This window comes from Gavia stellata, chromosome 9 (genome assembly GCF_030936135.1).
Source record: "Gavia stellata isolate bGavSte3 chromosome 9, bGavSte3.hap2, whole genome shotgun sequence".
In the NCBI taxonomy this organism is placed as follows: Eukaryota; Metazoa; Chordata; class Aves; order Gaviiformes; family Gaviidae; genus Gavia; species Gavia stellata.
Genome location: NC_082602.1, coordinates 20,642,014 through 20,665,073, shown reverse-complemented (window position 1 = coordinate 20,665,073; position 23,060 = coordinate 20,642,014). Strand labels below are relative to the sequence as shown.

Sequence of the window (23,060 nt, the reverse complement as noted above, 5' to 3'; positions counted from 1 at the left end):
CCAAAATATTTGCTCCCTAGACTGCTCCAGAAGGGAATTCTGACAAAATTAAGGAGAAAATAAAAAAAAGAACACCAACTTATCTAAAGGGGAGAGAGGGAACCATAATCCAAAAACATGCTACATACTGACAATCCTGGAAAGCTGCACCACTGATGCTGTTGAGGTACCTGTTAGTGCTGGTGGCTTAACTGCTCAGTATAATATGCTGGCTTGAAAATACCAGCTGAAAGTCATTCTGGGGAGCAAAGGTAAGGAAAATTAAACACATTTCCTTTTCGCACAGCCCACACAAAAGTGTTGGGGGGAAGGGAGACAAAGCTGATAATGTGCTGCTCCAGCATCCAAAAGGAATTATAATTAGGAAACGGCTATCTGGGATGTTTATGAAACCATGTCTTTGAATGATGAGCTAATGCCAGTTTGAAGTGGCAGCTGGCCTGCTGTCAAACACCTGTGAGGGTTCACAGGCAAAACCCAGTCTGTGTTTGTGTGAAATGCTTTAGGGATAACCAGTGTGCTATCAGTGAGAACCAGCTTACACTGGGCTTTCTGAACTTCACAGGGAGGAGGAGGAAATATGGCAAAGATGTATTGCCTAGCGCATAACACTTAAGACTTATATTTTGTTAAATAAGTTGTCATGCTATGAAGTAACAAGGACTTAATGTTACATTGTAAAAGCTTTCTTTAGCCTTTGTATGCTACTTAAAGTATTTCCAAAGTACTGATTATGAATGATGAGTGGGGGAGGAAGGCTGGTGTGTTGAAGTGACTTACATGCTTCTTTTTAACAATTTTCAGATTCTTATCTTACTCACATGCCTGTACTTAGCCTTACCACTGGGTAGGGTCCTATCAACTTGGTTGCTCACAAAATGTATGCCTGACTGTGAACTTGCTCGTAAAATTTTCTTGTGTTATGCAGGAACTCAGACTAGGTCATCACACGGGTCCCTTTTGGGCTTGATCTTTATGAATAAAAGATGCAAGTTACCACAGGGAAACAAATTGGTCTGACACCTGAATTGTTGAAAATTAAGGTTCTGGAGAACTAGTGGAACATGAAAACCGGTAAAACATGAAACAAGCAGAAGAGTTTAGTTTCCCTGGTACAGCCAAGAGAAATACTGACACTAATCACATAAAAATGAAACATGTACGATTTTATTACTTCAGAATGTCCCTGTAAAGTAGAGTGGCAAACTAAGGAATTAACTTTGTGCGTTTCAAAATTAATAAATTATAAGGATATCAGTCTTTTTCCGTCAGTTGCTGTTGTTCAAAGAAATTTATTAAGCAAGGGACGGATGTGGAATCTTTGGCATGTCGAGAATGTGTGGGATTTTTTGTGATACAAGCTTTTCTAACAGATGGGATCCTGTAGATGCTTGGATATTGAATTTACATGCATCTCAGGACACTGGGAGCAATTCCTCCTTCCTGATAGCTTTATGCTCTGTAGAGAGCTTAATTCCACTGAATTTGAGTAACTTGAACACAGCCTGTTGATCTAGTTAAACTTTTTTGGCTTAAAGGGGAGATATCATGACAGTTTAGATTGAGACCTAGTTATTAACCAGCATGTCTGTGTTTCACTTTTCTGATGATCCCCCCCACCCCGGGAATAGTTTTAACTCCCTGTGCTAGTTACTTAGGCATAGCTTCCCTGTAGGGCATGCATGAGTATGCCTAGATGTATCCTCTGTTATGTAGAGGATGTCATACCATTTTAAATTTTACATTGCACTGCATTAATAGACCTGAGCTATGCCAGTAAAGAATTCCAGTTCTGTGCTTATATTAATGATACTAGAAATAACATTGGTTTTATTATTTTAGCAGTCTGTTTCTAAACAGGTGTAAAATACCAGATTTTGAAAAGTACTCCTTATGACTACAAGCACCTGAAGAAGCTGTATTTTGCACTAGTGTTTTCCATCTTACTTTCGAGAAGATTTTAAGAGGAGCTTGACATAGTGAGCTCTGAGAACACTTACTGAACTGTGGTGAATCTGTGTTGAATTTAGTGGCATTACAACAACTTTATTCTCATACGTTTACTATAAGCTTCGCAGCATCTCTATAGTACCCATCACAGGGGCTCCACTCAAGGTACTGTTGTATAAAAGCAGTGAGGCAGCTGGAATCAGGACTATGTTCTGTTTAGTGTAGCATGTTCTGATAAGCTTAATCTTCCTAATTTTCTAATTGAAATGGATGTGATTTCTTCCACTGGGAAGGCAAAGTTCAGGTCACTTGTAATTATAGAACTCTTCCTTTAACAGACTCTGAACGTTTACTTTCTCCAAGTTTGTGTCTTCTATCTCTGTTCTGGCAGGTGCACAGCTGGGTGCATACATGTTCTTTCAAAATCTGGCTTTGAGTCTCAGCCAGAGATAGATGTGTTTGTAACTGCAGGGTTAGGCAGTGTATTCTACATCCGTAAACCATTGCTCATCTAATTGAAGTCCACTTAAGAAGATATTGATATTCATGGCTTCATGTAATACCCAAGATGCTATATATCACGCTGAACTCATGAAGCATTGTTGTTAGTTCTGGGGTTTGCTTTTAATCACCACCTGTCTGACATTCATGAAAACTTGGGGGAGGGGGTAGGAGGAATTTGAGATAACAAAGAAAAGAGCTATGAAATCAAAAGTATACCGTGTTAAAAGGGAGTGTCAGTGAGGCCATGGGGAAAGACTGTTATAACCAACCATATATTCTTTGCATTGAAGCATAATTGTACAAACTGTCTTGCTTTCCTGGATTTGGAGTTGTGAATTTTAATATGAGGATTTATCAGCACGCTGGCAGCTGCTAACTTGAGAGATGAAGAGCCTTGTCTACGTTAGGAACGCTGTGCTAGTATAATTACATCAAAAGAAAGCCTGTACTGGCATACTAGTGTAACATGGAGAAAGATTACTTTACTTAACACAAATAAAAGTGTCTACAAAGATTAGCAGCCTTCTAGTTATGTTGGTGTGAAAATCCTCCCACTCCACAGAGGCCATAAAGGCTCTGCTTTGAGACCATGTGGTTTGTATATGAATCAGAGTGTCAAAATGATGCCTTCTGGAAAGGTTCGGTGCGGGATCTTTTCCAGACTAAATTTCTCGTGGTTTGTTTTGAGTGGACAGACCAGGGTTCAGCAACTTATTTCTGTCCCTATGTCCTTATAGGTCTTGAACATGTATCATCAGTATCATGTGTTACTGACACTGTGGAACATGAAAGGACACAGCCTACCTTTAGTTAGCTCTGTGACCCAGATACATTGTAGCAGAGAATAGAGAAAGTTAGTACAAATGGAAATATTGTACCTATGATCATGCTTGGTAAGAGAAATACTCCCTCCGGAGCCCCTGTTCTGAAGCTGGTGGGGGTACGTGGAAGGTGTCATAAATATGGCTGTGGATCTGTAGGGTGACTGTCTTACCAGAGGGAATACGTAAGGATTGGGGAGGAGCAGTGAGAGGGAATTCAATGTCCTCCCCTAGTAGTGCTTTGAGGTCACAGCTATTTCCTCTTGGAAAGCACAGTTCTGCCTTCAGTTGTAATGCTAACAACATCACAGGGTTTTGCTTTTGTCTCAGTAACTTGGATGAAAATACGATTAAGCTACACATAAGGAGTTTTTTCTTAACTACCTCTGCCAAGGCATCCCAGGCTGTAGGAGTCCAGGTATTTTCTATTCATCTCGGACCTTCTTGCCGTTATCTCAAGATTCTGCAATCAGTGAAGAGTTGTGTCTCTCTGTGAGCCAAAGCAGATCCTCCTTTCTCATCTAGAAGCAATGGTTCTTTGAAGTTAGTAAGCGTAAAAACTTGCATATGTTAATAGTAGGCTGTCAGCTTTCTGTGTACACTAGAATCTGTTAGGAAAGGGTTCTTGTTTTTATAGAAGTTTAAAGTGCTGTTGGGGAGTAAGATGCTTTCAGAAATTTGCAGTAAAACTGTGCTTCTTACAATCTATGTGCTTAGCTGATCTTCCCCTTTGAGCTATAAGTCAGTGTGAACTGTGCAAGAGCAGCTATGGATGCTTGGCCACTGATGAGAGTGTGTGGTGCCAGGTGAGAGTTGCTGATATCAACCAGTGTGTTCACCTGCTGCTGAAAGAAATGAAAGCACAGCAGTAAGAGCTGTCCTAGCACTCTCCTTTAATCAGAGCAGCCATTGCCTTTCTACTGACAAAAATGGAACAGTAAGGACATCAGCTTGGCCAGGACCAGATGCAAAAGATTTGTTATAATGGCACTTTACCCATGGGTAAGGCTGACTATTCAGGGATTTTTCATGCTTCCTCAGTACTTCAATGCCAGAACCCTAAGAGCTTGCTAATGCCCCTGAAGCAAAGACCTGGGGATTTATTCTCCAGCACGGTGTGGATAAAGGTATGTTGGAATTTACAACCAGGCTTTCTTAATTTGTTGATGCTTGCACCTAAAATCCTTCTGGTTTGAATTTGCTCAGGAGGCTGTGAGCTTTTTGTATACAACAGATGGTCCATCAGAATTCATGGGATTCCCTTTTCATTTCAACAAGCACTTTAGTTTGCAGAATCATTATTTCAATGGAAGGGAATAAAGAATGTGGACACCTAGGAACATCTTTTAAAATATGGTCAGTGCTATGGAAGAAATGTCAAAATGCCAGTGCAAATTATTGTCAGATGAGTGTTAGGTGGTATGACTTCAGATGCTGAAAATCTCTGGGAATTACAGCAAATGGAGGGAGAAGAGGAGGGAACAAACCTAGTCAAATCAGAATAACTTTTCATAAATTTAGTATCTTGTGACTCTTTCTGGACTAGAAACTGTTTAATGGGACAAGGTCGTATGCTCTTACCATATGTTCAACTTACCAGACGTCTGCTGGAAGTATAACACAGCTGAGAGGAAACAGTCCCGGAGGTTCCTGGACTGTGTGGAAGGTAACTACCTGACACAGCTGGTAAGTGAGCCTACCAGGGAAGGTGCCCTGCTTGACCTGCTGCTTATGAACAGAGAAAGACTGGTGGGAGAAGTGATGGTCGGAGGCCGCCTTGGGCTTAGCGACCATGAAATGATGGAGTTCTCAATTCTTGGCGAAGTAAGGAGGGGGGTCAGCAAAACCACTACGATGGCCTTCCGGAGGGCAGACTTTGGCCTGTTCAGGACACTGGTCGAAAGGGTCCCTTGGGAGATGGTCCTGAAGGGCAAAGGGGTCCAGGAAGGCTGGACATTCTTCAAGAAGAAAATCTTAAAGGCACAGGAGCAGGCAGTCCCCAAGAAGAGCCGGCGGGGAAGACGACCGGCCTGGCTGAACGGGGAGCTTTTGCTGGGACTCAGGGGAAAAAAAGGAGCGTTTATCACCTTTGGAAGAAGGGGGGCAGGCAACTGAGGAAGCGTACAAAGATCTCGTTAGGTCGTGCAGAGAGGGAATTAGAAAGGCAAAAGCCCAGCTAGAGCTCAATCTGGCCATGGTTGTAAGGGATAACCAAAATGTTTTTACAAATACATGAACAACAAAAAGAGAGCCAAGGAGAATCTCCATCCTTTACGGGATGCAGGGGGGAACATTGTCACCAAGGATGAGGAAAAGGCTGGGGTCCTTAATGTCTTCTTTGCCTCAGTCTTTAATAGCCAGACCAGGCATCCTCAGGGAATCCAGCTCCCTGAGCTGGAAGGCAAGGATGGAGAGCAAAATAAACTCCCCGTGATCCAGGAGGAAGCAGTTAATGACCTGCTATGCCACCTGGACACTCACAAGTCTATGGGGCCCTGAAGGCATCCCCCCAAGAGTACTGAGGGAGCTGGCGGAGGAGGTTGCCAAACCACTCTCCATCAATTATCAATAGTCCTGGTTAACAGGGGAGGTCCCAGATGACTGGAGGCTTGCCAATGTGATGCCCATCTACAAGAAGGGCCGGAAGGAGGATCTGGGGAACTACAGGCCTGTCAGCCTGATGTCGGTGCTGGGGAGGGTTATGGAGAGGTTCATCTTGAGGGTGCTCACAGGGCATGTGCAGGACAACCAAGGGATCAGGCCCAGCCGGCACGGGTTCATGAAAGGCAGGTCCTGCTTGACAAGCCTGATCTCCTTCTATGCCCAGGTGACCCGCCTGGTGGATGAGGGAAAGGCTGTGGATGTTGTCTACCTGGACTTTAGTAAAGCCTTCGACACTGTCTCCCACAGTATTCTCCTGGAGAAGCTGTCGACTCGTGGCTTAGACAGGTGCACTCTTTGCTGGGTGAAAAACTGGCTGGGCGGCTGAGCCCAGAGAGTCGTGGTGAATGGAGCGAAATCCGGTTGGCAGTCAGTCACAAGTGGAGTCCCCCAGGGCTCAGTTTTGGAGCCGGTCTTCTTTAATATCTTTATCGATGACCTGGACAAGGAGATTGAGTGCTCCCTCAGCAAGTTTGCAGACAACACCAAGTCGGGCGGGAGTGTTGATCTGCTCGAGGGTAGGAAGGCTCTGCAGAGAGATCTGGACAGGATGGATCGATGGGCCAAGGCCAATTGTATGAGGATCAACAAGGCCAAGTGCCGGGTCCTGCACTTGGGTCACAACAACCCCATGCAACACGACAGGACTGGGGAAAAGTGGCTGGAAAGCTGCCCCGCAGAAAAGGACCTGGGGGTGTTGGTTGACAGGCAGCTGAATATGAGCCAGCAGTGTGCCCAGGTGGCCAAGAAGGCCAACGGCATCCTGGCCTGTATCAGAAATAGTGTGGCCAGCAGGAGTAGGGAGGTGATAGTACCTCTGTACTCGGTGCTGGTGAGACTGCACCTCAAATACTGTGTTCAGTTTTGGGCCCCTCACTACAAGAAGGACATTGAGGTGCTGGAGCGTGTCCAGAGAAGGGCAATGAAGCTGGTGAGGGGTCTGGAGCACAAGTCTTATGAGGAGCGGCTGAGGGAACTGGGGTGGTTCAGTCTGGAGAAGAGGAGGCTGAGGGGAGACCTTATCGCTCTCTGCAACTACCTGAAAGGGGGTTGCGGAGAGGTGGGTGTTGGTCTCTTCTCCCAAGTGACTAGCGACAGGACAAGAGGAAATGGCCGCAGGTTGCGCCAGGGGAGGTTTAGGCTCGATATTGGGAAAAATGTCTTTACTGAGAGAGTGGTGAAACACTGGAACAGGCTGCCCAGGGAGGTGGTGGAGTCAGCATCACCTGGAGGTGTTCAAGGAGTGTGTGGACATGGCATTGTGGGACATGGTTTAGTGGGCATGGTGGTGTTAGTTGATGGTTGGACTTGATGATCTTACAGGTCTTCTCCAACCTTAGTGATTCTGAAATATTGTTTCTGACCGAACAGTTAGATGACTTTTGATCTTGTGTTTTAAAATGCTGCTTTTTTTTTTTATGCCCATAAGCCCTTTCTTAACAGAATTGTGCCCTATTATAAGCTTAGCCTAGCCTGGCTAATGGGAATGTGTTGTTGTATCACTTGAGAAAAGGCAATGTGTGAATACAAAAATGCATACTTCCTTGCAGTACCTACCTCTCACACAGTCTAGCGATATATCTACATCCAATTCATGTTCTTCTGTGCCAGTATCTTCCACGAGGAACAGATAAACTATAAATTGTTCCTTTTAAACTGTGAAGGTCTGATTCTTCTCTCAGCAGGTTATTTTTTCAGAGTCTTACCAGCCTGGAGAACTGAAGTTTGCAAAAATATTTCCTTCACAGTTTATATTAAAGGCATTAGAAGTGTGTATTTGTAGGGTTGGGCTTTTAGTGGCAGGGGATGACAGAGACAGGGGCTTGGACAGGGAGGATGGTTTAGACCTCTCTGATCTCACAGGAAAGAAGCCTTGGGGAAGATAGCATGTCACTTTATTACTGAATAGTAGCCCAGAAAATTCGCTTTCTCATTTTAGGCTCTTATAATAGATGAAGTAGGTCTTTAAGGGAGTTACAGTATTTAGAGATATATGAACTATGACTGTAATGTATTCTTCTATCTGTGTTACTGTATTGCCAAAATATTCTCTTTTCTTCCTGAGATCCAATGGCTATTAGAAATTCTGTGGAGAGTCACAGGGTGTTCCCACTGCGGCCTGGCAAGCCATTTCTACTTGAGCTTCACTGTGTATTTTGATAATCAGCTAAGGGAATAATTCAGGTTGAATCTGTCTTTTCATAAAAAGCAAACTTGCCATTTTAGAAAGACTAACTTTTGAAGAGGAAGTCTGTAGTTTACCCGCTTCTTGATTTGTAGATTTTTTTGAATGATATGGTGAAGGTCGTAGTATATATAACTTTGCAGGTCCGATAAAACAAGCTTTTATTGGCCAAACTTGAAAATTTTAACACATTCTCCTGGATTTTGAACATGGGTATTAGTACAAATTGTCAGGTTTTCACAAGTGCATCTGCTGTGTACTGACTGGCTCAGTTCTAACCTCTGTGAAGCACAGTTCACCTGTTTTCATGTTAGTGATTCAAAGTGTTGCCAACATTTGTGTTCTTCAGATCAGTTTGTGCCGTTTGGGGAGGGGGTTGAGGGAAAAAACCAAAACTTTTGTAATCCTTGCCTTGTGTCTGGAAGCTTGAAAAGCAACATCTGCCCAGCTCTAGAGATGCAACTCTGACACATCTGGGAATCACAAAAACCATTTGTCTCCTAGTAAGGGCATGAAAAATAAATGCCTTCAGCCATCAGTGAGCTGTCAGCTGTCACATGTGGAATGAACCATTGAAATAGAATAGCATATTCCTCTACTCTCTTGTAAATTTTTTTTTTTTATTTTGGTGTTTGTTTTTTTTTCTCCAGAATGTAAGTGGTTGGCTTAACTAAAACTGAAATCTTTACCTCTGGTTTCCAAATCTTCAGCTTGGTCCATAAATAGGAAAGTTCATTGTTTGCACAATAGTGTTTAGCAGCTAGCTTTCCTTTTCGGTGGCAGCCAATACACTATTATACTTAAGAAATGGGAGAGAGTGTAAATTTTAAATGAAGAGTTTCAGACGGTGAAGCTGAGAGCTATGGCTGGAGAAAAAAATGTGCAAAATATCTTGGTTTTTCAGAGGAACTAGGGCACTCGGTCTGCACCAGTTCATTTCACAGGGACCTCTTAAGTACTTGGTGTTTTTGAAAGATCAGCCTAATTGCTTAGTACTTGAAATCAAGATTTAGACATTGAACTCTGGGCTCCTAATTTGGTAAACCTTAGTCTAAAGTTGGTATGTGCAATAGAAGGAGAAGACATGCATTGTTAACCATAGATCTAAAAGATCAAATTGTTAAGAATTACGGAAATCTCACTTTAAACAGCTCCTGCTGTACAGAATGAGTTACGTACATTAGCAGAAATGAGTCTCAAAAGAATTTTGCTGCATAGTAAGTGGGTTTTGTTGCCGGAAAAGTGCAAGCATATCCACCTTTCTTATTGTAGGAATAGGCTAATACCTACTTGAAATTTTCAGTGTGTGTAAATATAAATACATTTTATATAATATTAAAAAAAAAATTATAAAATCTCAATTTTGTTTGACCCAGACAGGTTTGGCTATCTCTGTGATACTGTCTTGTGTTGAGCCTTCAAACCCTTCAGGAGCAGAGTTTGTATCTGTATCAGACAATCAACACGTTAGGGTCTAGGATGAGAGTTCCTAGAGTTGCCTTTATATTTAGGCAAAATATCTGGGTGGCAGTTCTGCACTCTTACCTTCATTAGCTGATTTCTGAGATGATCTGCCTGGGCCTGACTGCATTCAAAAGAGAAACTAAATGAGGTTTAGCCACTGAAGAATCTTGAATTTCCCATGGGATGACAGATCTGGTTTCTGCACCTCCCAAACATTGCCCAGCTATTTCAAACAGGCCTTTTTTTCCTTTCACACCCCCTCCCTCCTGCCCCCGCACCCCCCCCCCCCCCCCCAAAAAAAAAAAAAAGTGTCTAGTTTGTATGGATGTACTCTGGCCTGATGTTCTGTTAGCTGCTTTTGGACTGGCAGTGTGTTTGACAACAGGTGCGTATTGGCTTAAGTTTTAAGAAACGGAACGTGTGCCCTCTAAAGATAAAATGACAAATGATCTGCAAAGTGCACTGAAGCCATGTACAGCATGGAAGCCCTATCTTACATTGCTTGTATGGATTTTTCAGATCATAAAAGGGGTTTTATGAAAGTGATACTGGTTATAGTATTTTACTAGAGATTAGGTCTCTGTACTTAATCCCATACATGTAATTGGTGAATTATTCCTATATTCCCACTTCTTTGGTGGAATTACCAAGGAACAACTCTTTAGCTACAGAGAGATTATTTTTTTCCAGGGCTTTGTGTTTTCCAAGTGTATTCCTAAGTCTTTCGCTTTCAAAACTCTGACACAAAAGTATATCAAAGTTACCAATACAGTGAAGATTTTTCTTAAATGAATCATCCATTTTTTTTAATGAACTAGTGTTGAAGAACTGCTTTGATTTGGCTGAACTGTATATTTTTCTGTGAAATTGAAAGTGTGAGTGGTTCATGCATGTGCAAACTTTGGATGACTTTCTGAAAGCTGTCGATACTGGCTTGTTTTATTGCTGAACTTACTGTAATTATTATTGCCATCCAGAGCAAAAGTGAGGGGATGGTTAATTGCTCTTTAACTCCATTTTATGTAGTGATGCTCTCAGGTAATGTCACTGTAGTAAAGACTGTGGTAAGGCTTTGTCTCCCTCTTGCAATGAATGCAACTGAAGATTATTCTCTTAAATACATGGTAATGGTTATTGCAGGAAATGTATCTCAGCTGTTTTCATTTGGGACCATTTAATTCCCTCATGTAATGTAACATAATCAAAAGGGAAGACAAACTTTTTGTCAGTTTTCAAATATTTTGTGAAAATAAACGGAGTTTAGAATTGTAGTAGAAATGAAAAAAGTCATTACATGCTTTACTGAAGCTGTCAGCCTGATTGTTTAAAAGAAGCATGTGTGTTGAACCCCACAGCAGCCTCTGTCAATGTGAGGTGGTGTACATAGTAGTCCTAAAACTTCTTAAATGCTCAAATTTCAGCAACTTTTAGGTAGTCTGGGGGGTTGCTCTGGGGCGGGGTAGCATTTAGTAACAATCCCCATGGAGCTGACTTGGCTGCCAGGCTGGAACAGCTGGAGAGCAGGGTGCTCTCTCCACACGTTTTATCTACCACTGATCTGACAGTGTCATTAGTAAACACTTAGTGTGTGAGTTTTCCAGAACCTGGAAATCTTACCCTTGCCAGGGGGCTCTCTGGAGTTTGCTTTGTATGAAATGTAGGAGTGTTGCAAGGAGAGCGTCCAGCCACTGCAGCAGGTGGTTTATGTGCCTCTTCTCTGAGATCAGATCACCTTCTAGCCAAGATGAAAGAAATGTATCTGCTGTTTTACAAGGGGAAGGTAGGACTTTGCACAAGAGATGGATTTCTAAGCAGCTCTTGGCTATTGATATTGTTTGACAAGTTTAGAGGCTCAGCAAAACAATTGAGATGATTTCTCACACCTCTTCCCGAGAGGAATAAGTTGGTACCAGCAAAGCCAGAATACTGGATTTCCTCCAGCAATCCTGCAAGAATGTCTTGAGTTTCCCCTAGCATGTTTGGTGGTGATGGGAAAGTTTTCCTGCCCTGTCCATCTTCCATCCTGTGTGGGATTTGGTTTTGGTTTGGTTTTTTTGCTAACTAATGAATGCTCATAATCTGGGATGGCTCAAGTGAGTTTAACAGCTGAATACTCTGCAGGAGGACCTCTTCGTAGCACGTTGTTGTAGTCTTATTTTTTAGATGATGGGAGACCCAGTAGATGTCTATCCTCTATTTTATTTGGTTTCTATCCTGGAAGTCCAGTCTGTTCAATCTCAAGAGGCTGGGATATGTATGGGAGCAGGAGCTGCAGATTCTCATCAGGTCTCAGGTTCAGGCTGTTTCTAGTATTTGAACTATATTTAAAGATATAGTTCCTTGTTACCACCTGCGCTCCACCATCCCCCAAACTACTCTTTTTGTGTATCTCTCTCCCCTCCTACCTGCACTCTCATTTGTTTTGTGCAAAGAGCATTCTCTTCTGCAGTGCCCAACCTGGAAAAGACTTTATCATTCAGTCTCTTGCTTGTGACATCTAACTCTTGATCCAAGCTTTGCAAAGGCACCCATTTGCCTGAGTTGCTGTGTAAAACAAAGACTATGCTGCAACGATTAGGGCACTGCTGGTTCTGGGCAGTAGGTCTTCAATAAGCAGGGTCCCTGCTGGTTTAAGTTAAGTGCTGCGGGGTCTAGAAAACAAACACTGAATGATCAGAGAATCAGCAAACATCTGTTCTAGGGATGTTATTCTTTCCTTATCCCAAAACAAAATTCTTATCTTGTCTTTGTGGCTAGTGATTTAGTTAGGTTAATGCAATTAAAAGTAAGTGTTTAAACAAGCCTTCTGAATATTGCTAGAGCAGTGCTGACCTTTGCAAGAATGCAAACTCCCTGTAACTCTGAGTACTTACAATCTCTGCAGAGACTCCCAGAGTTAAGTGTTTACTCTTCAGGGGAGAGCATATGATGTGACTGTGTCCTGTGCTGACATAATTTTGCAAGAGGTGAAATGGCCTTTCTAGTACCTTTTTATGCACACTGAAGGTTTTGCATTTGGTGTCTGCTGCCCTCCGGCCATCTGAGAGCAAGCATCCGCCACGCGCATAAAGCAGGCTCTGGCGGCTCTCGCCCCTTCAAAGGGGCGAGCGTAATTACTAAGCCGCTGAAGTTTTAACGGATAGAGAGAGCCGTGAAGCGCTGAGGTCTTCCCAAGGCCGGCTAGAAATACGGGCGACAAAGGCGGGGAGCCCTAGGGCACCAACCTGCCCCTGCCCTCCGCGTAGCCTGTTGGGAGCCCGCGCCCGGCAGCCCCCGCTGCCCGGGATGCTGGAGGCGGCCCCGCCTGGCAGGGAGCAGGCTTGCTGCGGCTGCGAGGGACGCTGTCACCTGCCATGGGGCTATGTTGCTGTAAAGGCTACGGTGAGGAGCCCAGAGGTAACGAACTGCCCCCTCAAAAGTGACAGGGAAACTGAGGCGGTGACCCTTCTTCCCCCATTGCCTCCTGTCCTTGCGGCGCGGCTCTGTCCCGGCGCAGCCTGGGGCGAGCGGCTCCGCCGGCTGGGAGGTGCCTGCTCGCAGCGCGGGCGAGCGCGGCTCGGGAGCAGCCGTCCGGCCGCTTCTGCAGCCCGTGCCTCGGCGCCGGCGGTTGGAACTGCCTCCTGCTTGAACAGGACAAAGTGGAATGGGAAACGAGGCCATTTTCCCCTGGGTTCAGTATTCGGTGTCTAGTCCTTCGCAAGGTGCCATCGCTTCTTTTGTGGTTCATTGAAAAAAAACCAAAACCAAAAACAAACCCTAAAAACTATCTCTGGCTGTAATCTTACGCTTAAAATACAAATCATTGTTTCTTCTTTTTCTCCACTAACAAGTGAAGTTTGGTGGGAGGGGGAGTGGTGGTTTCTTTTCTTTTTCAGAAAGGTTGTTAATGTTGCAACAGGATGAGCTGACAGAATCTTTCCTCATCTATGTCCTGATGGACTTGAATACTTTCTGAAAGGTTAAGCTCCCAGGAGTCTAGAAGAGGCTGGTATAGGAGGCAGAGGGGCAGTGTGTCTGACCCACGTAAGGCTACTGTAATTCTCCTGTCTCCATATGGATTGTCAGTTACTCCCGAAGTGGCTTCTGCATGGGTTTACCTGTTGGGACCAGCCCCAACATCCTGTTTGCTTTGGTGAAAGTTTGTAGTTTGGATTCAGGAGGTCTAAGAACAGGTAATGTGTGAGCAACGTTAGCAGTGTCTGTGTGGGGTGGCACTGAGGGTACAGTGTGGTGTAGCTGAGTTTCACTGTACCTGCTATCAAAGAATAACAGGTAGGAAGGGACCTCCGGGGAACACCAATCCCAAAGAGAAGCGTACCTTTTCTCGGTAGAAGGTTATTTCCTTTTAAGAATAGTGTTCAAAAACATTAATGTGCTTGAAGTTCGTAAAATTAATTCTTAAATGTTTTAACTTCTTGACAGCTGAAAATAATTCTCTTTCAGTAACTGGAAATCCTCTGAAGTTCCAGTCCTGAGAAAACAGAAAAAATAAGTTATTTCTTGTGCAAAACTTTGGAAAAAGCAAAGTGTGCCCTTATAATGACTACACTGGAAGTACGATTCTAAAAATTGTAGCAAGTTAGCGCATACATTTTGGTTTTGAGACAAAGGCAAAATAAACACGGTGGAAATCTGGTGAATATGAGACTGTTGTCTGCATTTCAGTTGTATCAGGGTAAAGTTTATCAATATACATAAGCTTTATGAAGTTAATGCAGTATAAAAATAAAACTAAATTAAAAGTGCATTGATCTGAAGTAATAGCAACACCACTTACATTAGAAAGAGGGATAAACACAGAAATGAATTTTCCTTTTTGGGTGAGATGTCAGGAGTAGGGAAGGTCAGGTAAAGGTGTAGCTAGTATGTCAGTCTCTTACTGAGTTGACTATGCCCAGATTCTCAGAGTGGCACCTAATGAAGGTATCTTACTCTTCCTTCTAGAGACAGGCTCAGCAGAAAAGCTTTGAGCAAAATATCCCTGAATTTTGGATTGGAAATAGTATGGGGTTTTTCCTTTGCTTCTGTTTTTTAATCTGTTGAGGAAGGGAGGCTTAAGTTGGGGATTATCAAAAAAACATTTGTCCTAGTTTCTGGCATAAATCCAGTCACCTCATTCACTTGAGTGAAATTGTGTTTATCTTCTTTGGGAGACTTCCTACAAACAGTGGGTATTTCAGCTAGCATATTGCGTTTGGGCTTGAAAGAACAAAGTATGTTTGTGTCAGCTTTGCACATTCGGTTAAACCTGCCAATGTTGGTGAAGCTACATCATTCTCTAAGAATTGGTATGGTTGAGATGGATATTTGTGTGAAGCTGTACTTTGTCTGTGGAGCCATGTGGCCATTAAATCTTCCGAAATCTGAGTATGTAATACTAACAAACATTTTGAGGACTTATTTCAAGGGTAGCCCATTAAAGGCCCTGCCATGATTTTTGTCTTATTTTGAAAATACATTTTTAAGTCAGTTATGTGTAACGGTATAAATCTTTCCTCTGATTGACTCTTTTAACCCATGTAGAAGTCTGTTTCATGAAGGTTGTGTGAATCCATCTATGTGAAACTTGAGATATATTAAGTTTAATACAACTTTGCTGTTGGTACTAACATGGTAAGTGACATAAAAAGTCTGTGCCCTGTCTTGCTGGTTAGTCACTGTGGGGGAAGGCCTGAAGTGCCAAGCTGTGATTTGTATTCTTAATGGGGACCAAATTTAGCTTTGTATGATGCTGCTGAAACTAATTTGTTCCTTGGTGCTTGGCGAAGGCCCCTTTAAAGCAGTAAGTTTATTTTCCAGTGCTTTTTAGTTACGCCTAGACTTAAAAAGTATGTAGAGAAGCCACTGATTGGGATTGCCCATGATGCTTTCTCACCATTTTATTTCTGTGGCCTCAGTGGAAGTTTTCTCACTCATTTGCTCCTGTGGCATGATTTCACAAAAGTCTTTGTACGTGGGCTTTAATGAATGGTTTAGGCTACTGTTGCACTGTCCTCACCATGAGCTTCAAGTAGTCCTGCTCTGCTGTGAGAATACTTCTGGCAGATGTGGGAGGAGAGGTGTGACTGGGGACCAAGGTACTGATAACAATATGGTTTAGGTTATTGCATTTGCCCTATCAGCTTTTTGTCTTGATAGGCTTTTCGCACATCAGGCACAGATAGGGCTAACTGATGAGTAGATTTCTGATTTCTTAGAAGAACTGGCAGGCTGAAGTGTTAGTCTCCCTGAAAGCAGCTGGTTATCTGTAGCTAGCAGAAACAAGGTTAATAAAGGGGTGGGAGTTTAGGGATATTTGCTTTTGTTTAAGGCCAGAACGGAGTTGGAGTGTTATCCTCCCCACCCACCTGTTTCTGTCCATGTAGTAGAATTATTCTACTGGCTAGAAAGTACCAGATTCCTGGGCAGGAATGCTGAATTGTCCCTTTACCCTGTCCTTTGGCCTCAGTGACTTATTGTGTGCTGAAATCAGAAGGTGGGAGAAGGACATGATTGCTGGTAGGAATTGGAATGGAACTAAAAATAACATCCTTCTACCTCACCCACTAGTACCGTCAGCTCCTACTAACCTGGACTAGACTATAACCTGAAGCTGGTGGGAGAGTGTTTTCCATGTGCTATGGTTGATTATCTACACTTTTCTATTTCCTCAGCTTGCTTGTTTTAGTGTGACTATATTTCTTTTCTTGACATTTCTTACACTGGCAGTTGTTCCCAGTCAGATGATCCAAAAAAATCTTGCACTGTAGTGTTGCGGAGATTTCTGGTGACTTTCCAGTGATGCAATGTAATCAAGATTGTAAGTGAATACTTTCTTTACTTTCTTTAACCTGGTCATCAATTTGGGCTGCTCATTTTAGCTCTCCTAGGGAGACCCACATTATGTTCGCTATGGTAAAAAGCGACTCAAACACCATTAGATTCCAAACTGGGGCAAATATGAAAGATGAAGGAGAGCTCAAATTTTCAGCCAAAACAATATTTGCCCTTTCAATCTTGTCTGATGCCAGCTGCCAAGGCATGCTTTCTGTTATGATTTTGTGCTTAAGAAGGTGTAAGGTGTGTAGAGCTTGTAAGACAGGGAACACTGGGAAAATGGGGCTTATCTGAGATATGAAAGCTAGCTAGGTTTTTTGATGATGGTTGTGCATCGTGTAAAAGGAATAGAAATGGAAATCTTGAAAAAGTCAGTTGCATCTGTTGGATGACCTTAGTACCTTCCACTGTAGGAACAAAAATGGTAAGGCTTTAGGAGAAGACCATACTTCAGAAGTCTATCATTCATAATGTACATAAATGTATTCAGTATCTTCCAGTCTGTGATATTGGAACACTTTAGAAATGTGGTCTTAGTGTTCATGATACTACCTCAGAGTTAAGGAACTAATTTTCCTGTTTAAAAAAAAGATTAAACTGCTTCTTCTATCCATTTATTTTTCTGGATTCTTTTTCAGCCTCCATAGTAACTATAAAGATACCTTTGAACAGAAGACCAGCATGAGTTCTCACTAGGACTATTGAATAGGTTTTTATCATAATCTTGATCACGCTTGGCTCTCCCATGGACGGTTTGCTAAGCTGTGCGGTCATGTGAAGCACACAGTAGCACAGTTGCAGTATTTTAGAGTTATGCAGTCTCCAGACGAGAAGGTATGTGTATGAATAAACTTGTGTGCTTATTACTTTGCACGCTTTCCTTCCTATGAGAAACAGTTCTTTCCTTTCTGTGGTGGGAACTAAGCATTGTGAGAGCAGCTTGTGTTGGGTGGGAATGTAATAAAGTTAGTATGTGAACTCATTCCTCATTTCAACAAGGTAATCAGTTTACATGATAACCATAGTAACAAAAAGGATTTAGGAGTCTTCTGAGCATTCTGCGTCCTTTTCGAAAACCCAAGATGCAACAAAGGAGGAATTCAGTCTCTTCCAAAATGTAGAAAAAAGTGAATTGAATTCTCTCAGTGAGTACAGCAGAGAATGTCACCTGCACAGGTCTCCAGCTGGTGTTCCCTGGTATGCACCGAGATGTGCTTCCTCCTCCTTTTTCCATGTACCTATAGCTAATAAGGGTGACATTTGGAGGGTACGTCTTGGGGTGCGTGGGAGACTTTTCTTTGGTTATTTTTGCTGAAATTCAAAAATTAACCAGACTTTAGAAAAGTTGAGAGATTTGTTTTAAGAAAAAATACTATCCTGAAGTTATCTGGTCAATTATTACTCATCTAGAAAATTTTTCTGTGACTGGTTCTGTCAATGAAAGCAAACACTAACCTTTGACCTAACACAGCAGTTGCTGTGTTAGATGATGGAAAAGTACTATTAACCTTTATGGTCTCTACTACTTATGCTCCAAAGAGGAAAGAAATTAACTGATAGCGTTTCAAAGGCTTGATTGTACATTCTGTCCCTTGTCTGATTCACAGTCTGTTTTTTGGACTAATCATGGAAGATATTGGCTGGTTGCTAGGCAGAACTAGTTGCAATTCTTTTGTTGAAACACTATTAAAAAGACTTCTTTATCAAAAGTTGTATATCTACAGCTGTTGATTGCTGTAACTTGGTAAAAAAAAAAGTTTATTTCTTCCCATAAAATTAATACTTTGCACCCAAAAGTGCTGAATACTTTCAGTTGTCACTTTTACCCAAGGAAGTAAACGTTATTTTGTGTGATGTTGGACCCTGTCCTTCTAAAATGAGCGCATGTCGTATTAACTGGAGTGGGATACAGCCTTGCATGACAGGATATGTGGGGCCAAAACCAGAAACGGGGCTGCTGAGATTCAGCAAAGCAGTGGATCACTGCCTGTATGTAAAAACAGGGAACTATGGAATACGGCTATGTAGAGGGTAGCTATACAGAGGCTTTTAATGCATAACAACTACATCAGCTGAGAAGCTTAAGCAGTTCTTTTCTTAGCAAACAGTGTTGGTGCCCCTTCAATGAACTGCATTTTATAGGTTAAACTGCCTGCTGTGTTTAGTCTGTACACAACTGAAGCTAACACCTGAAGATTTGATAGCATCTGCTGTATACACAACCTCTGGCTTGTATTTACTGTCAACAGAGTCTTTTTACTTGGTGATCTCATTTCAGGTTCTCATAGTGAGAAATCTTGTAAAGGCGGCATGGACCCCTGCAGTGACATTTCTTCTGCTCTCTGTTACCACATCACTCCCTTGTAATAGGAGAGCTTCCTAAACTGCATGAAATGGGATGTGCTTTCTCTCCTCCAACTGTTTTTAAAGCCTCTGTTCTCTTTTTTTCTGAAATACGGTGTCCACCTATACATAAGTGATCAAGAGGGACTTCAGAGTGCTGGGGTGACTGGTTGAGGGAACAGGAGCACAGGTAGTGTTTTCCTCAATCCCTTCAGTGTCAGAGAGGAACACTGAAAGGAACAGGAAAATGCACCTGGTTAACACGTGGCTCAGAGGCTGGTGCCATCGGTGGAATTTTGGTTTTTTTGACCACAGGGCGGTTTACATGCCACCGGGCCTTCTGGCAGCAGATGAAGTTCAACTATCCTCAAGGAGGAAAAGGATTCTCGCTCATTGAGAGGACTTTAAACTAGATATGAAGGGGGAAGGGGATGAAACCAGGCTGCCTAGAGATGAGCCTAGGGGTGGCACACTGATGTTGGGGGCAAAATTGATAGCCCAACTCAAGTGCATCTACTCCAATGCATGCAGCATGAGCAGCAAATAGGAGGAGCTGGAAGCCGTTGTGCAGCAGGACAGCTATGATGTAGTTGCCATCACAGAAACGTGGTGGGATGACTCACATGACTGGAGTGCTGCAATGGATGGCTATAAGCTCTTCAGGAGGGATAGGCAAAGAATGAGAAGCGGTGGGGTGGCTCTGTATGTTAGGGAGAGTTTTGATTGTATAGGGCTCAACGATTGTGACAACAAGGTTGAGTACTTATGGGTAAGCATGAGGGGGAAGGCTAATAAGGAGGTAACAAGGCAGATATCCTGCTGGGTGTCTGTTATAGGCCACCCAACCAGGACGAAGAGGCAGACGAAGCATTCTGCAAGCGACTGGCAGAAGTCTCACAATTACAAGCCCTTGTTCTTGTGGGGAACTTCAACTTACCAGACCTCTGCTGGAAGTATAACACAGCTGAGAGGAAACAGTCCTGGGGGTTCCTTGACTGTGTGGAAGATAACTACCTGACACAGCTGGTAAGTGAGCCTACCAGGAGAGGTGCCCTGCTTGACCTGCTGCTTACGAACAGAGAAAGACTGGTGGGAGAAGTGATGGTCGGAGGCTGCCTTGGGCTTAGCGACCATGAAATGATGGAGTTCTCAATTCTTGGCGAAGTAAGGAGGGGGGTCAGCAAAACCACTACGATGGCCTTCCGGAGGGCAGACTTTGGCCTGTTCAGGACACTGGTTGAGAGGGTCCCTTGGGAGATGGTCCTGCAGGGCAAAGGGGTCCAGGAAGGCTGGACATTCTTCAAGAAGAAAATCTTAAAGGCACAGGAGCAGGCAGTCCCCAAGAAGAGCCGGCGGGGAAGACGACCGGCCTGGCTGAACGGGGAGCTTTTGCTGGGACTCAGGGGAAAAAAAGGAGCGTTTATCACCTTTGGAAGAAGGGGGGCAGGCAACTGAGGAAGCGTACAAAGATCTCGTTAGGTCGTGCAGAGAGGGAATTAGAAAGGCAAAAGCCCAGCTAGAGCTCAATCTGGCCATGGTTGTAAGGGATAACCAAAATGTTTTTACAAATACATGAACAACAAAAAGAGAGCCAAGGAGAATCTCCATCCTTTACGGGATGCAGGGGGGAACATTGTCACCAAGGATGAGGAAAAGGCTGACGTCCTTAATGCCTTCTTTGCCTCAGTCTTTAATAGTCAGACCAGGCATCCTCAGGGAATCCAGCTCCCTGAGCTGGAAGGCAAGGATGGAGAGCAAAATAAACTCCCCGTGATCCAGGAGGAAGCAGTTAATGACCTGCTATGCCACCTGGACACTCACAAGTCTATGGGGCCTGATGGCATCCACCCAAGGGTGCTGAGGGAGCTGGCGGAGGAGGTTGCCAAACCACTCTTCATCAATAATCAATAGTCCTGGTTAACAGGGGAGGTCCCAGACCACTGGAGGCTTGCCAATGTGACACCCATCTACAAGAAGGGCTGGAAGGAGGATCTGGGGAACTACAGGCCTGTCAGCCTGATGTCGGTGCTGGGGAGGATTATGGAGAGGTTCATCTTGAGGGTGCTCACAGGGCATGTGCAGGACAACCAAGGGATCAGGCCCAGCCGGCACGGGTTCATGAAAGGCAGGTCCTGCTTGACAAGCCTGATCTCCTTCTATGCCCAGGTGACCCGCCTGGTGGATGAGGGAAAGGCTGTGGATGTTGTCTACCTGGACTTTAGTAAAGCCTTCGACCCTGTCTCCCACAGTATTCTCCTGGAGAAGCTGGCGACTCGTGGCTTAGACAGGTGCACTCTTTGCTGGGTGAAAAACTGGCTGGGCGGCTGAATACTTAGGGACTCTCCATTCTTAACCAAGGGTTTATGAGCCTTTCTGACCTCATCTAGCTTTTATCTGGAATATCTTATACAGAGGTCTCAATGAGTGGTTTCGCAAGAGAGTTGAATTCATATATGCTTAAAAAAACAAAACAAAATAAAATTACAGTAGGCAAACTGAGGCACAGAGAAATAAGGTAACTTGTTCAAGAAGCCAGCTGAAGACTTGGTACATGCATATTTCAGACTGCTAGACAATTACCTTTTCCTATGCGCCATGCTGTTAATGGTTAGTGTAGAAATACCAACCGCCCAGATGCTCTTTTGATAATGTTCAGTATTTAATGCCCATTAGTATGCTGAGTTTAGAGGTTCTCTGGCTTATGCAGCTTTATCTACCATTAAGTTGCTTAGCCTTCTCCATGAAGTTTTGGCCTGTAGATACAATTCAGTGTATGAAATGTTGGTAGAAAGCATTCCTATTCTACAGAACCCACTCCAGCTAACCAGACCCACTGACTAGTTTCCATGTGTAGAAGCAGCCTTTTAGGTTATTTGGGTTTTGTTTGACAGTCTGAGCTATACCGTTTTGAGAGCTTATGTTTACAGCATGTCACAGCTATGACAGGAATTGAGGTTTCATGGAATACTGACTTTTTTCCTAATTGTGGCCTCTACCTAAACATCCACAAAAGGTCAGGAGCACCTAATCATATGCAACCCCACTATATTTGTGAAAATCGTAATGAAGTTTTTTTGGTTTTGAATTTGGAACATTGGGGTGTTATATGTAGAGATATGTACAGTGTTCTAGATTTGGACATGTTTTACTAGGCTTGTTGGCTGAAACATTTGAAATAAATTCTTAGAGCACTGCCTGTGTTGGTAGCTGCATCTTGTATGGTAAAGCACTTGTTATGCTTTGTATTTCTTTAAAGCCAACAAGAAACAGCAGAGGCCAGAGCCCAAGTGAAAGTTAGTGGTTGATGTGAATATTTGGGGGGGAAAAAAAAAAAAGAAAAAAACCAATGCTGACTAAGTGTTGGTATGGAAATATGGGGCTGTAAGAATTACGTCAAGAGGTCATCTTATCCAACTGCTGTGTTCAGACCAAATTACATTCATGTAAACCATCTCGGACAGATGACATACAGCAGGGTCTTAAACTTCTAATGAAAGATTCCACAACACAAATAAGTTTCTATTCAGCTTCTTCAGTCAGCACTAATAGCAGAAACTCTTTCCTAAAGCCTACGTGAATCTTTTGTTAAGGTTTATTTCTCAGTGACAGCTGTTATCATACTATAAGACTATCAGAAATCCCTACTTCAGTCTCTTAAGACTAAGAAAACCCACTGTTTTCCAGCTTTTCTATGAGATTTAGTCTAAATCTGTCAATCTTACTGTTCTTCAATGATCCTCTGTGGTATGTCTGTCCATGCCTCTGGTCTCCAAACCTGGCTTGCCATGCTAGGTGAAACCTCACCAGGACAGAGAAGATGGCAGAAAACCTGCTGGTTCTGTTAATAAATTTCAGAATGAGTTGCCTTTCTGCAACAGTTATAGTTTATGGTTCACCCTCCAGAAAAGCTAAACAAGGCAAGCCTTATTTTTTTTTTCTCCTTATCTTCATTCTGTGGTACAGGGAAGGAAAGTGACTTGGCAAATGCTACCCAGCAAATACTCAGGAGAATGAGAAAGGAGAATGAGAAAATGAATTCTTGCTTCCTGATGAAAGTATTGAGAATAATTTGTTGTTCTTTTTGGAGCTGTTTTGAGTCAGACTGGTATGACAGTATGGTAAAAATTTGGTGACTCAAATACACATTTTCATTGGAGATGTGGAATCAATTATTTAATCTACGTAGAAGCATTTTACTGCAGATTAGAGACAGTTAACTTTTTTAAAGAAAAATCCAAAAGCATTACCCAGTCTGAACTTTTTTAAAAAAAACTTAGTTATTTCATTTGGATTTGAAAAATCAATGTTCCAGTATC

General features: G+C 43.0%; 1 protein-coding gene across 1 annotated transcript in view; it reads left to right on the top strand.

Moving 5' to 3' along the window:
* Window positions 1-23,060, top strand: part of ARHGAP22 (Rho GTPase activating protein 22) — a 135,651-nt gene that overhangs the window by 18,991 nt on the left and 93,600 nt on the right. The window contains exon 4 of the mRNA XM_059821163.1: window positions 11,749-11,769. Within this exon, the coding sequence (XP_059677146.1) occupies window positions 11,749-11,769 (21 nt within the window). The remainder of the gene's footprint in view (window positions 1-11,748; window positions 11,770-23,060) is intronic.